The 12,395-nt window shown below is 30.7% G+C and overlaps 2 protein-coding genes across 3 annotated transcripts; both read right to left on the bottom strand.

Annotated features, from left to right (window-relative positions):
• Positions 1–390: 390 nt before the first annotated feature.
• On the bottom strand, positions 391–2,126 carry LOC145013242 (uncharacterized). Its single transcript, XM_078972049.1, has 3 exons — positions 1,900–2,126; positions 761–1,810; positions 391–671 (listed from the first exon to the last, which is right to left on the bottom strand). The coding sequence occupies exons 1-3, from the start codon at positions 2,050–2,052 to the stop codon at positions 621–623; spliced, it is 1,254 nt and encodes a 417-aa protein (XP_078828175.1). The 5' UTR covers positions 2,053–2,126; the 3' UTR covers positions 391–620.
• A 622-nt stretch (positions 2,127–2,748) lies between these two features.
• LOC145013000 (Armadillo/beta-catenin-like repeat family protein) lies at positions 2,749–7,929 on the bottom strand. Of its 2 annotated transcripts, none has more exons than XM_078971805.1 (4): positions 7,795–7,929; positions 6,480–7,084; positions 6,092–6,401; positions 2,749–4,421 (listed from the first exon to the last, which is right to left on the bottom strand). In XM_078971805.1, the coding sequence occupies exons 2-4, from the start codon at positions 7,074–7,076 to the stop codon at positions 2,836–2,838; spliced, it is 2,493 nt and encodes an 830-aa protein (XP_078827931.1). In that variant the 5' UTR covers positions 7,077–7,084; positions 7,795–7,929; the 3' UTR covers positions 2,749–2,835. The 2 variants fall into 2 exon arrangements, with proteins under 2 accessions (XP_078827931.1, XP_078827930.1); XM_078971804.1 differs by having other exon boundaries at positions 6,480–7,425.
• Between the last annotated feature and the right edge of the window lie 4,466 nt (positions 7,930–12,395).

The following is a 12,395-nucleotide window of genomic DNA, read 5'->3' on the forward strand; positions in this document are numbered from 1 at the left end:
AGCTAGATGTGGCAAGGGCAATGACGGTGATCATTGTCATTATAATTTATAAAAATCGTAATTGTTTGCATTTTAAAACCAAAATAACAATTTAAATTCATTATTAGATACAATTAAAAGTTTACTGATCTAAATAGCAAATTTTGTGTTATTGGTTGTTATTTTAAATCCTTTTCCCTAAAATTAAACATTGTGTTCTTTCTCTTCAATCCTTCTAAATTGAAAGGAAAGGAGAGAAAATTTTCCTTCTAGTTCCTTTCATTTTTTTCCCTTTAATAAATATGAAAAACATCAATTTATTTTACTTCTTAAAGACCAAAATACTACTTATGAATAGTGTCTCAAACACGATATAGTTCGTTATCTAAGTTATTAACTACTACCACATCCTTTGAAGAAATCCCCAACACAATTTGATTTTCTAATTAAAGCAAGAACTAAAAAAAACAGTAGTTAATTAAATAATTAATCATAAGAAGAGAAAAAAAAAACGAACAAATAATAGGAGATCTGCATTGAAGTGCAAAAGTAATTTGACTACGCTTTACTCTTGAAACCAATATAACCTCACTAGAACTAACGTAACGAAGAGTATGGATTCGACCATGTTTCATATCACTTCATTCAAAGTCCCGTGATGCTATCGAATTTTCCCTATTCAGTTGTTGGTTCTGCATAAATATCATAAAGTTAGCAAAATTAACAACATTCTTGAAACAAGATGTATAAAATTGATCTATCAATCTTTCCTGAATTATACCTGCAACTTTGTACCAATCTCAATGACTTCAGCAAGTGGTGCCCAGTCTCCAAAGTTTCGTTCTATAAACTGGTAGGCAATTCCACTTTTCCCTTTGCCAACAATAAAAAGTCCACCTTTTATTTCGCCTTCTCCCTTGAAGTTTTGCTCGATTCCCATAGCTTTCGCACGCTTGTAGTTTGCACGAGCTCGAGGATTAAAGAGAAACCCTGATATGAATTTGTCTTTAAGCAATGATCCTCCACCAAGAGCTTTGAAAAAATCCATGTTCTTGTCAAGAAGCACAACCCCACCCCAATATCGTGGCCAGAAATCTCTTACCTCTGATTCTATATGTTCATGAAGAACAGCAAAGAGATTGATCCCAAGTGCATCAAATATTGGTTTCTTTGAGTAAAGTTTATGCGCTTCAGCTCTGCACATGATGCATCCCGGCCGGCGGATGCAAAGGAGAAGCGATGGTTTGTCCCGCCACAAGTCGGAAACTCTCATCGGCGGTGTCTTGGTTTTGACTAATCGCTCCATACCTATCTTATACTCCGGTGTTAGCTTCTGAACTGAAATATTCTCGATACTGGAATATGGAGCGACATCATCGACTATGGGAAGTGGTTGTATACAACCACACGCCCTAGGCTCATCAGGTAAGGAAGCGACAACCCCTTTGAAGATATACCCATCTTTGATCTTGAAATCAGCGATTGATTGCTCGATTGTTGAATCATAAGCTATGTTGCTTCGTGTTGACATAGCCTGTAATTTTGGTTGAGTAGAAATCGATGGATTCTTGAACATACTTGGGTTTCGCGAAGGTGGGTTCGATGGTTTTCTTGCAGGGAGAGAAAACGACGATGGGATTGGATCAGCTTCGCATTGTGAGGTTCTGTCCATGAAACGTGCGATGTGTCCTCTTTTCATGGCGAATTGAGAAGAAAGGTCTGAGATTCCGAGGTTTAGAAGCTCTGCTAGACATTTTCCTGAAGCTTCTAGCTTATCTGCGTATTGCATTAGTGATCGATCATGAAGGTATGACCTCATCTCCAACGCATCCTTCAGTAAAGCAAAAGAAATTATTCTAAAAAAGTACAACTTTCATAGAAGATAATGAGAACAATACATATGTGATATATATAGCTTACTTTTTGTGCTTGATTCATGTTGATTGCACTCATGTCTTCTGTATTCATTATCTTCAAAGTTGGAACATCATCCCAACCATCATCTAGCAGCTTCGGAAGAAGTTTCTTTAGAGATCCGGTTCCCACAAAATCCTCCATTGAGAAAGAAGCCATGGAATGTTGAAAACAGTATCAAATTGATGAACTTATAAGCCTAAATCCCATCTTAGAATACAAGAGACGTCCATTTGCATGTTATATAGTACTATAAAACAAGTAGAAACTTGTGTCTTTTTGACAATATCAATGGCGGTTTAGTTAATTAGATATTAGATAAGAGAAAGACGTGTTCTTCTAATAAACTATTCAAAGAAACAATCTATAAACAATTTCATGAAATAGAAAATTAAGCAGCAAATAGTTGATGATGACGTCATCTTACTTGCCGGCCTTAACCACTTGTGCTATATTTTAATCTTTACTATAACTTGGGGTTTTATCTCAAAGCCAATTGGCAACAGCTATGTACTCATAAAATATGTTTATATTTCTTGATGTGTGTCATTAATCTTGAATTATAAAATATTAGTCATGGATTTGGTGTAACAAGACAAAAAGTCTAGTGACTATTTTGGTTGCGACTTGTGCCTTTGTATGCCGGCCAATTAGAGAAAGTTTGCATCTTGCTAACATATATTTGTTTTCTAAACTTTTTATTAATTACTTAATTCATCAATTATTGTGGCATTTTTTTTTTTTACTATTTGGCTAGAAAGGAAACAAAACTTTCCTTATAAGGGTTTGAATACCTCTTTTCCAAAGACATGTTTCAAAGCTTTGAGGCAACTGTTGTATTCTGTAATGCACAAATTAACAATATTTTGATTCTTGATATATGGAAACTTTACAAGTAGTATTGTATGCTATACAAAAAGTATGTAGAATTACATTGAAAAATTAATTCGTATTAAAGTTAGGCATTGTATTCAAATGCCTCAAGATTCTCTCAGCCATCAACTTAACGTCAGCATGGCCATGATGCAAAGTATTGATCAACATTGCACGGAAGAACCTGTCTTGTGATATTTCAGAAGTTGAGTATTCATCTCCTTTCATCAACATTTTCTCTAAAATCCAAAACGATTTTTGCCTTAAAGACTCATCTTTATGCTCCTTCACCACATTCAAAACATGGTGTATAGCCTTTTCATGGATCAAAATACTCACACTTGTTTCCAAATCAACTCTTTCATCTAACAAAGTGCAAATAGCCGATAATGCAGCCTCCACTACCTCTACATTCTTGTGGTCAAAGCAAGTCAATAACTTCTGAATCGCATTTGCTTCAAGCAAACAAAAGGTTTCTTGAGAAGAACAAACTCCTTTGTGAACTGGGCACATGTACATTGGTGTGGTTTTAAGTTTTCTTGAATTGAATGGGAAACATTTCTGTAAAAATGAAAACTTTCTCAACTTGGATTCCTTGATATCGGCTGGCTTTGATAAAAAAATAGTCTTTGATGAAAGATTCTGTAACCCAATTGCTGATAACCTCTGAACTTCATCACTTGTGGTCGTAAGCAATTCTGTGAACATTCTTGTGAACCTAAAACTCATTGCTAAAACCAAAAACTGTTGCTCGTATAGAGTTGATGTAAACCGAACAAGAATTCCCACAAGTCCTTCAAAATAATCACTTCCATATTTGCTCATTCTCATGCCAGATTTCTGAACACGATCTATTTCTGTCAAAATTAAAGGAACGATATCCATGTTGAGTAGAGCAAGATTGAGAGTAAGATTTTCATGGGGAAGTTTTGCTAAAAATTTGACTGAAACCGCTTGTTTTTTTGTTGGTGGCGTTGTTCTTGGCAAATCTTTTAGCAAGTTTTGAGGTTGGCCTCTTGTTTTACATAGCCTTTCTGCTAATGTGTGACCAAAAAATGGCGATAGAGAAATCGAAAACAAGATAGAAGAGATTTGAAGTTTCTCACTTGGGTTATTCAGAAGTTCAATCAAATTTGTGCATAAATCGCTCTCTTTTACCAACGACACAATGATATCCGATGTTTTTGGGAATTTCATGAGGCACAATAGGATTCTAACAAAGTTGATGTTCAATTCATCTGGTGTTGAATTGGAGACACCCTTCACGAAATTGTAAATGACGTAATCCAATGACATTGTGTGGTCAAGTTGAAGGTCTGTTAGGTCAACCGCTCCTGATTCAAGGATGTTTGCAAGTATCCCAGCTGCTTCTGCTTTCGAATTCGTTGGCTCATTATAGATTGTTCTTTTGAACATTTCATGCAACATGTTAGTTATTGCACCTGATTTCACAAGAATCTTTCCGTTTTCATGGTGAGATGAGATTTGCTTCAGTGCTTTAAATGCAACATTTCTTGCCAACGAGTTACCTTGAAACACCATTTGGATTAGAGCATGTGAAGCAGTTTCCGCAACGTAGGTGTTGTTATCATCATCGTTTCCAAGAAAAATTTCGCCAATGAAACTTGCCATTTCCATCTTGGTCTCTTCATCACCTGTTTGATTTTGTATATTTGAATCATGGGTTTATCTCATAAAAAACCTTAGGTTGCGTTTAGTTACGGAAAAATAGTTTTCATTTTCCTTTTTAGTTTCTGTTTTACGTTTTCATTTTTCATTGGAAAATTTAGAAAACACGTTTAGTTAAAACTTATTCATTTTTTATTTTTAGATTTAGAAAAATTAAAAAACGTGTTTAGATGTATATTTTTCTATCGGTTTTCATTTTTAAAAAACGGTAGCGGCAGTAGGGTGTGGGTGGGGGCGGCAGCGGTGGTGGTGGCGTCAATTGCGGCAATGGTGGTGATGGCGGCGTTGGTTTTAGTGATGGGGTAATGGTGTTGGTGGTGATGGTAGTTCGATGATTATAGTAGTGGTGTTGGTTGAGTGGGTGTATGAGTGTGTGTGTTTGTTTGTAGGGGTGGGGGCGTGGATGGGTGTGTGTGTGTGCGTGTGTTTGTGGGGGTGTGAGTGGGTGAGTATGTGTGTGTTTGTGGGTGTGGGTGGGTGGGTGTGTGTGTGTGGGGGGGGGGGGGGGGGGGTAAAATGGGGGTAGTAGAGGTGGATAGGGTGGGAATGGGTGTGTGTTTATATTTTAGAAAATTTTTAGAATTAGAAAAATATGAAAACAATGATTATCAGTTTTCCAAAATTTCCAAATTTTTTGTGAATGTTTTTGAAAAATAGATGAACTAAACGTGTTTTCAAAATTCTCATTTTCCTTAGAAATTTTTTCCGAAAAACAGTTTATTTTTTTGCAACTAAACGCAACATTATATATATATATATATATATATATATATATATATATATATATATATATATATATATATATATATATATATATATATATATATATATATATTTCCAGATTTAAGCATTAACCGTCTAGCTGTTTTCAAGTACATTCTAAACTTTTTTAGTTTTCTCAAAAAACCCACTCATTTTACAAGTTTTTTTTCTAAAAAAGAAAAGACTAAAAGGGTCGGATCGAAAAAGATAAAAAAAATACAAGGTATTTTTCAAGAAAAAAAATAAATTTGAGTTTTAATCCGAAAAAATACAAAATATAAAGTATTTTTAGATAGTATTTGATACGATTAAATTAGCATAATGGAATAATGGAATGGTTAATAGAAAACCCATTTGTTTTACCCAATGAAATGTAATTGACCATTGCTAAAGGAATATGTTTCCCTCCATTTTGTAAACTTTATTTCCATGAAAGGGAATGAAAAATTGCAAATAATCCGTTTTTATATATGTATTTTTCAACGAAAAGTATGTTATTATTTTAATTTAATCCATTTTCTGCGTAACAAAAAGTACTTATTTTTATTTTAAGTTTTTTGGGCTTCATTAGCTTTGATTATTTAATTTTGTCTTTTTGTAAATAAAAGTCCGTTTAATGTATAGAATAGAGTTAAATTTTTTTTTTTTTTTTTTTTTTATATCTACATTTAATATATAAAGTTCATATGAAATTCATCCTATTCATCCTAGCAAACCGAATATGATCATGGAAAGTAACGCCTCATTGTCTCATTCCAATATTCTAGTCATTCCATTCATTCGTCATTCCATTTCATCAAACCTAACATACCCTTAGAGATTGATAGAAGGGAATATAAATTTTGTTATAAACATTTTTAACTAAAAGTTATACCTTCAAGAAAATGATGCAATAGGGGCTGCCAATGTCCATTTTCTGCCATACACTTGATGTTACTTGATGACCTCTCCAAGTTTTTCAAAATTTCATCAATTTTCTCTAAAGCCAACTCATCAATTGGCTGTCTATACTTCAGAGTAATCAGCATTAAAACTCCTCCGGTAACCGAACCAAATTTATCACAAAATTCGCCACTTTTTGAAAGATCAACAAGAAGAAGCAAAGCCGCATGCCTAATACATTCAACTTCACTCGACAAATTCTGTATTATAACCGATAAGTCCATTGTCTTGACAATCATTTCCTGCAAAAAGGATTCAATTTTTCTTCAAATCTTACACAATCATAATATATAACAACATAATTTTAGATAGAAGTTTACTTTTCCATCATCATCATCATCCTCAACATTTTCAGCCAACTTTTTTAGTAACTCAAGAGCTTCAAAGACCACATCTTTGTCTTCATGTCCCAAGATTCTTCCAAGAAGTGGTATGACACCAATAGTACGTATCTCAACCACATTGTATTGTTTTTTTCTACATAAAGTTTGCAAATTATTCAACGCTTCAAGAATCATGGTCTTGTTAGTAGCTAAAGATAGAGTTGATTTTGCAGCCCTTATAATTGCTTGTTCATTTCTTTCCTCCCATTTCTTGATCGTTTCCATTAATGCAATATTTCTGTTGAAAACTTGACTGGTTATCTTAACGCCTGTTTTTGGACAAATGATGTCAGCAGGATCACCAAACTTTTTACACCATTCTATTATTGCCTCTCGCTCATAAGTGATGCCTGTTTCGATTGTAACAGGATCATCCATTATCTTATTTGTCAATGGACAAAAGAAAGTTTCATAGAGTGGTTCCATGTAAACATCTATTCTTTCTGTCGATTCATGGTCCATGGAACCTTGAAGAACATTAATGTTGTAAAGATCTTTCTCATTGTGAACATATATGTCTCCTATCGTCTGCATTTCACTAGCTTCAAAATAAAAACGTTTGATGTCTTTCACTATTGATTGAATCGCATATATAGTGGAAATATTCTCCTGATGCTGATTTTATGGATTATAGACCGTCACCCATGTGTTTAATTACCCTATCGATCTGTTTTATGGTTCTTTCGGCTTCTTGTTTTTGTGTAATAAAACTGATACGCGTAATGTTGCATTTTGACAACAGGATTTTGCTATATACATAAATTTTGATAGGGAAAGTTAGATCTCTTCTGCATTTGTTGGTGTATCCTCTGAGGATTCCAAATCAATGATGATGGAAGAAACACTGTAAATAAGCATCCTACGTTGATGAAATTCTTGTTTTCTGTCATAAGTGATAATTTTGTGATTTCAGAAATAAACAGCAGCAAAGACTTCAAATGATTTGCACTTGACCTCATGTACACCTTAAGCAGAAGAAAGAGATTTTATATATTTACTTAAAAAGCAAACATCTTTGTTTCATATCCTTATTCCTCTAGATTTGTTAGTTTTAGCCCAGAAAAAGCGAGAGTCGACTATTACATGATCATAAGTGTTGTAGGATCATTAAATTAAAAAACGAGATAGTATTCATATAAACAATTTAAAACATGATAAAACTTCAATTATTTTGAGGATTGTAAGTAAAAGAATAGTAGGAGACAAAGACAATCGAAGTACATATATAGAGATATGAAGAACATGATCATACCAAAGAAAACCAATCAGAGCTGCTATTGGTTGACATATTGAGCACCTTTCAACTTCTGCAACTTCTTTAATTGAAACTTGATTTCAAGTTAATAAGGACTGGACATGGAGGCTGATGACCACAGGATTGATTTAGTCAGTGTGTACGTATTATATATTTTAACCAAAATATTATACTTGAAATAATCTTCACTCTGTATATTAAAATTTCTGATGTCATGTGAATGTGATGCTTCACCTATTTATGAGATAAACCAGTAAAACTCAATGCGACTATGTCACCTGGTAATTCCTTTTTTAATCATTCCTATCGCTATTTATTATAAGAATGCAAAAACGTTGACTTTCATTTAAACTCCTCTAGATGTGAAATTTGCCTTTGAATCAACAGTACTCACTGAAACCTATATATATATATATATATATATATATATATATATATATATATATATATATATATATATATATATATATATATATATATATATATATATATATATATATATATATATATATATATATATATATAAAAGAAAAAAAGGTTGAGAATGTGGGATTATTCTCAGCCAATCATTTATTTTTCCGGTAAAAACCCTCCTATGTACCGGCGGAAATGGGAAAGGAATGCACATGCGTTTTCTAACAAAACATGTTTCCTTACACTATGCTAAGCATTACCTTAATATATACAAAAATATAGTTTTTTCGTCTTTTTTTAATTTTTAAGAAGATATTTTTATCGAAAAATGAATGGTTTTTTATTCTCCACAAATAGACATCCATGTTGATATAGTTTTAAGATAAAATATTTTTGTTTTTTTTGTTTTTTTTTTAAATATTTTTAGCTATCGTTATTAATTAGTAAATAAAAATGAATCATGTGTTTTACTACAGTACATTCGTTATTCACTTATGAATAAAAACTATGATTATTTATATTTATATTTTTACAATTTAAGTATCATTCATATATGAATATAGTATATACTAAACATAGTATATTTATATTTAAATATTAGACGATGTATTCACTTGTGAATATTACATAGTATATTCACTTGTGAATGTTAGATGATATATTTACTTATGAATATTAGATGATATTTTCATATGTGAATTTTATATAGTATTACATGGTGTATCACATGAGAATAGTACATAGTATATTCACTTGTGAATATTAGATCGTATATTCACTTATGAATAATAGTTGGTATATTCATATGTGAATATTGCACAGTATATTCATCTATGAATATTACAAGGTGTTTTCAGAAATATATATAATTTTTATATGTTATTCACATATGAAAAACATACAAACTTGAATATTTGTTTTGTGTTTTAATAATCACATATTGATTCAGGTGATAAAATATATTCATATGTGAATATAACGTGGTAATTTAGTTTATGCATTTCATCAAACAGTTGGAGTGCATGTAAGTTAACTTTTTAAAAAATGTGATAAATATGATACTTTGACTATTTAAATCTTACAAAATAGTAGATTGGTAGAGAAATATATGAAACTTTTCAAATAAAAAATGATTTGATCTTTTTCTAACCTTAATTTCGATGTTTTATTTGATGAACGATGTTGAATGAATGATACAAATTGAATTTTTTTTTGTTGGATATCGATGATGTTGTTCTAATGATGCTGGGAGTATAATTAATCGTAGATGTTGAAGATATGTTCGTATTCAAGCAGAATTGAAGGTTGGATTGAAAGAGCAAAAAACGAATGAATTTCAACTGTTATCTAATTCTCTACACTTATGTATTTGTGATTGAAGGCTATTATATTATATTTACAAGTTTGCCACCGTGTCCTTTATGTTTAGAGGCTAGTTAAATGAGTGGCTGAGAATGATTCCCCCATTCTTAACATTTTTTATTTTCTCAATTGAACTCCCCCTCTCTCTCTCTCTCTCTATATATATATATATATATATATATATATATATATATATATATATATATATATATATATATATATATATAATCAAGTAAAAATCATAAAACTCATCTAACACAAATATAAATTAAAATCATATCATTATCATATCATATCATACTATATAATAAATGAAACATTTTTCATTTCACCACATTCATTTGAAACTCCCATATATTTTTCCTTGACAAAACTGTAAAATTAGTCCTTGTGGTTTGCAAAAAACTTTGGATGGGGTCCAAAAAGTTTTTGACTTGCATGGAAGGTCCAAAATCAAGAATTTTCTTTGGTTTTAGTCCTTGAAAATTTGAAAAGACTATTTTGCCCTTATTATTTCTTTTTTCATTTTCTTTATTTGTATTAATTGTTTTATAATTAAAAAAAAGAAATGGGCCTACAAACCCCATCCACCCTATATTTCTTTCTCGTGTTCTTTCCCTCTTCATCAAAAAGACATTGACTTTCAGATCATCTCCATGTCTCTCACCCCGTCGAGAAGACCTAATGATCGCCACCCCTTCTTGTCGGTGAGTATTTTACCTCTCCTCGCCTCCATTCCTCGTCCTTTATGAGCTAGTGGATTTACATATTGGAGCTTGAAACCTGCCTTAACCTTAATGAAGTCGACAACGTTGAATCTAGTAACAAATCGAAAATCTTGAAACGTTCTAACTTGTGGCGACATACTCATCTCTTTCCCTTAGCCACCAGAATATTTTAGGGTTTCAATCCAGATTTTGATTTTGTGTCTTCTGCAAATTTCTAGGTTGGTTTAGAATTTTTATTTTGATTTTCTGCAATTCTTATTCATCATTGTGTTTATCATTTTCTACGATTCGTGTTCATCACTGATTTTGTGTTTTCTGCCTACTCATGGAAGAAACCCACTAAGTCAATTTTTTTGGACATCACAGGTTTTCTTCAATGGTTTTTAAACATGGATTTTGCGAAATTTTATCATTTGGCTACTGTTGCTCGATTTGTGGTTATCAAGAGCTTGAAGAGTTTGTGTTGGGATGCACTTTGGTGTCCGCACTGTAATTTTTCGAATTATAATACACTTAATTAGGATGAATTTTGGTGTTCTAATTTTAAGTGTTTTAGGCGTAATTGCAAATAAATTTGATTTTTTTGTTGGCCTTTGCTTCTACAATAATTTTATACATTTCGATGAATGGTAAACTCATTGAAGAAGAAGGTTGTTGCAGATTCTGGGTTTTTTGTTCATATTTTGTGTGAGTTTTGATTTGCAGGTGATGTGTGATGAAGAAGAAGATGGGAAAAAGAGTCAAAAGAAAGGGAGAGAAATTGGGGTACGGTGAAGAGGAGGTGGGTGAGATTTAGTTTTTATTTTTTGTTTTTAATTATTTAAATACCAAAACAAATAAAAAAAATAGAAAAAAGAAATGAAAAGGGTAAAATCAACTTTTCAAGTGTATTATGGATCAAAAACACAGAAAAACCTTGAATTTGGATCGTCCATGCAAGTTGAAAACTTTTTGGACCCTATCCAAAGTTTTCTGAAAACCACAGGGACTAATCTTACAGTTTTGTCTTTTTCCTTTCACCATATTCATTTGAAACTCCCATGACTTTTCAATTTCTTTCTAATAAAATTTTTAAATTGGTTTATAAGGTTAATTAAATATCAAACTAAAAGTGTAAACTAAATTTCAATATTAGAATAGTATCTTTACTTTTACTTATAAAGTTATGTTTCTTTAACTTTTAACATATTGTACTTAATTTATTAGTTTTAATATATTGTTGGATGTAAACCATTATATAAACTAAATTTCAATATTAGAATAATATCTTTACTTTTACTTATAAAGTTATGTTTCTTTAACTTTTAACATATAATACTTCATTTATTAGTTTTAATATATTGTTGGATGTAAACCATTATCATTTTAAAGATACAATTTTGGAACAATTTGTAAAAAATATTTAAACTATTAATTTGCATATAACATTATAGGATCAACTTAAATATAAATTTTACTTGAACTTAAACAACCCAAAGAATATTCTGTAAATAGTTAAAAGTGATTAATTGTAGTGTCTTTCTAATAATGATTATATGTTGGTTAATAATGTTAAATAAATATCAAACATATAGTGTAATCATAAATATTCTAAATTTTAGTTTTAATATATTGTTGTGTGTAAACAATTATCAGTTTAAAGCTATTGAACAGTTTGGACAAAATACTAAAATTTTTAATTTAAATATAACATTATATTGTCAACTTAAATATAAATTTTAGTTCCACTTGAAAAAAACCAAAAAATATTTTGTAAATAGTTAAAAGTGATAAATTTTAGTCATAAATGGAAAAAACTAAATAGCAATCTCAATTTAACTAAACTATTTCCTAAAGATATTTTTTTAATCGTTAAAAGTTTTCAAATAAATAGCTTAAAATAACTTACAATAACAATAGTTAAAAGTAACTCTATATAAATGATTATATTGTTACCTTCAAAATAAAAAAAGAATGTTTTATCTTTTAAATAATTATAATGATAGAAATTAAAACATTAAGAAAATAAATTTTAAAAAACTTAATTAAAAATAACAACTATAAATAACATTAAACCATATATTATATTTAATTTTATTCATATGTAACTCGTTG

Source organism: Lactuca saligna, chromosome 8, assembly GCF_052625555.1.
Source record: "Lactuca saligna cultivar CGN05327 chromosome 8, ASM5262555v1, whole genome shotgun sequence".
Taxonomy (NCBI): domain Eukaryota; kingdom Viridiplantae; phylum Streptophyta; class Magnoliopsida; order Asterales; family Asteraceae; genus Lactuca; species Lactuca saligna.

What these genes read in the sequence shown, in the direction of transcription:
- LOC145013000 (XM_078971805.1), bottom strand. Translation starts at nt 7,076, where the DNA reads ATGCAGACGATAGGAGACATATATGTTCACAATGAGAAAGATCTTTAC. An exon ending in ATGATGATGATGATGGAAAA is followed by an intron (nt 6,402 to 6,479) that starts GTAAACTTCTAT and finishes TCCTTTTTGCAG; the next exon opens with GAAATGATTGTCAAGACAAT. An exon ending in ATTGCATCATTTTCTTGAAG is followed by an intron (nt 4,422 to 6,091) that starts GTATAACTTTTA and finishes AAAATCAAACAG; the next exon opens with GTGATGAAGAGACCAAGATG.
- LOC145013242 (XM_078972049.1), bottom strand. Translation starts at nt 2,052, where the DNA reads ATGGCTTCTTTCTCAATGGAGGATTTTGTGGGAACCGGATCTCTAAAG. An exon ending in ACATGAATCAAGCACAAAAA is followed by an intron (nt 1,811 to 1,899) that starts GTAAGCTATATA and finishes GCTTTACTGAAG; the next exon opens with GATGCGTTGGAGATGAGGTC. An exon ending in AGATTGGTACAAAGTTGCAG is followed by an intron (nt 672 to 760) that starts GTATAATTCAGG and finishes ATATTTATGCAG; the next exon opens with AACCAACAACTGAATAGGGA.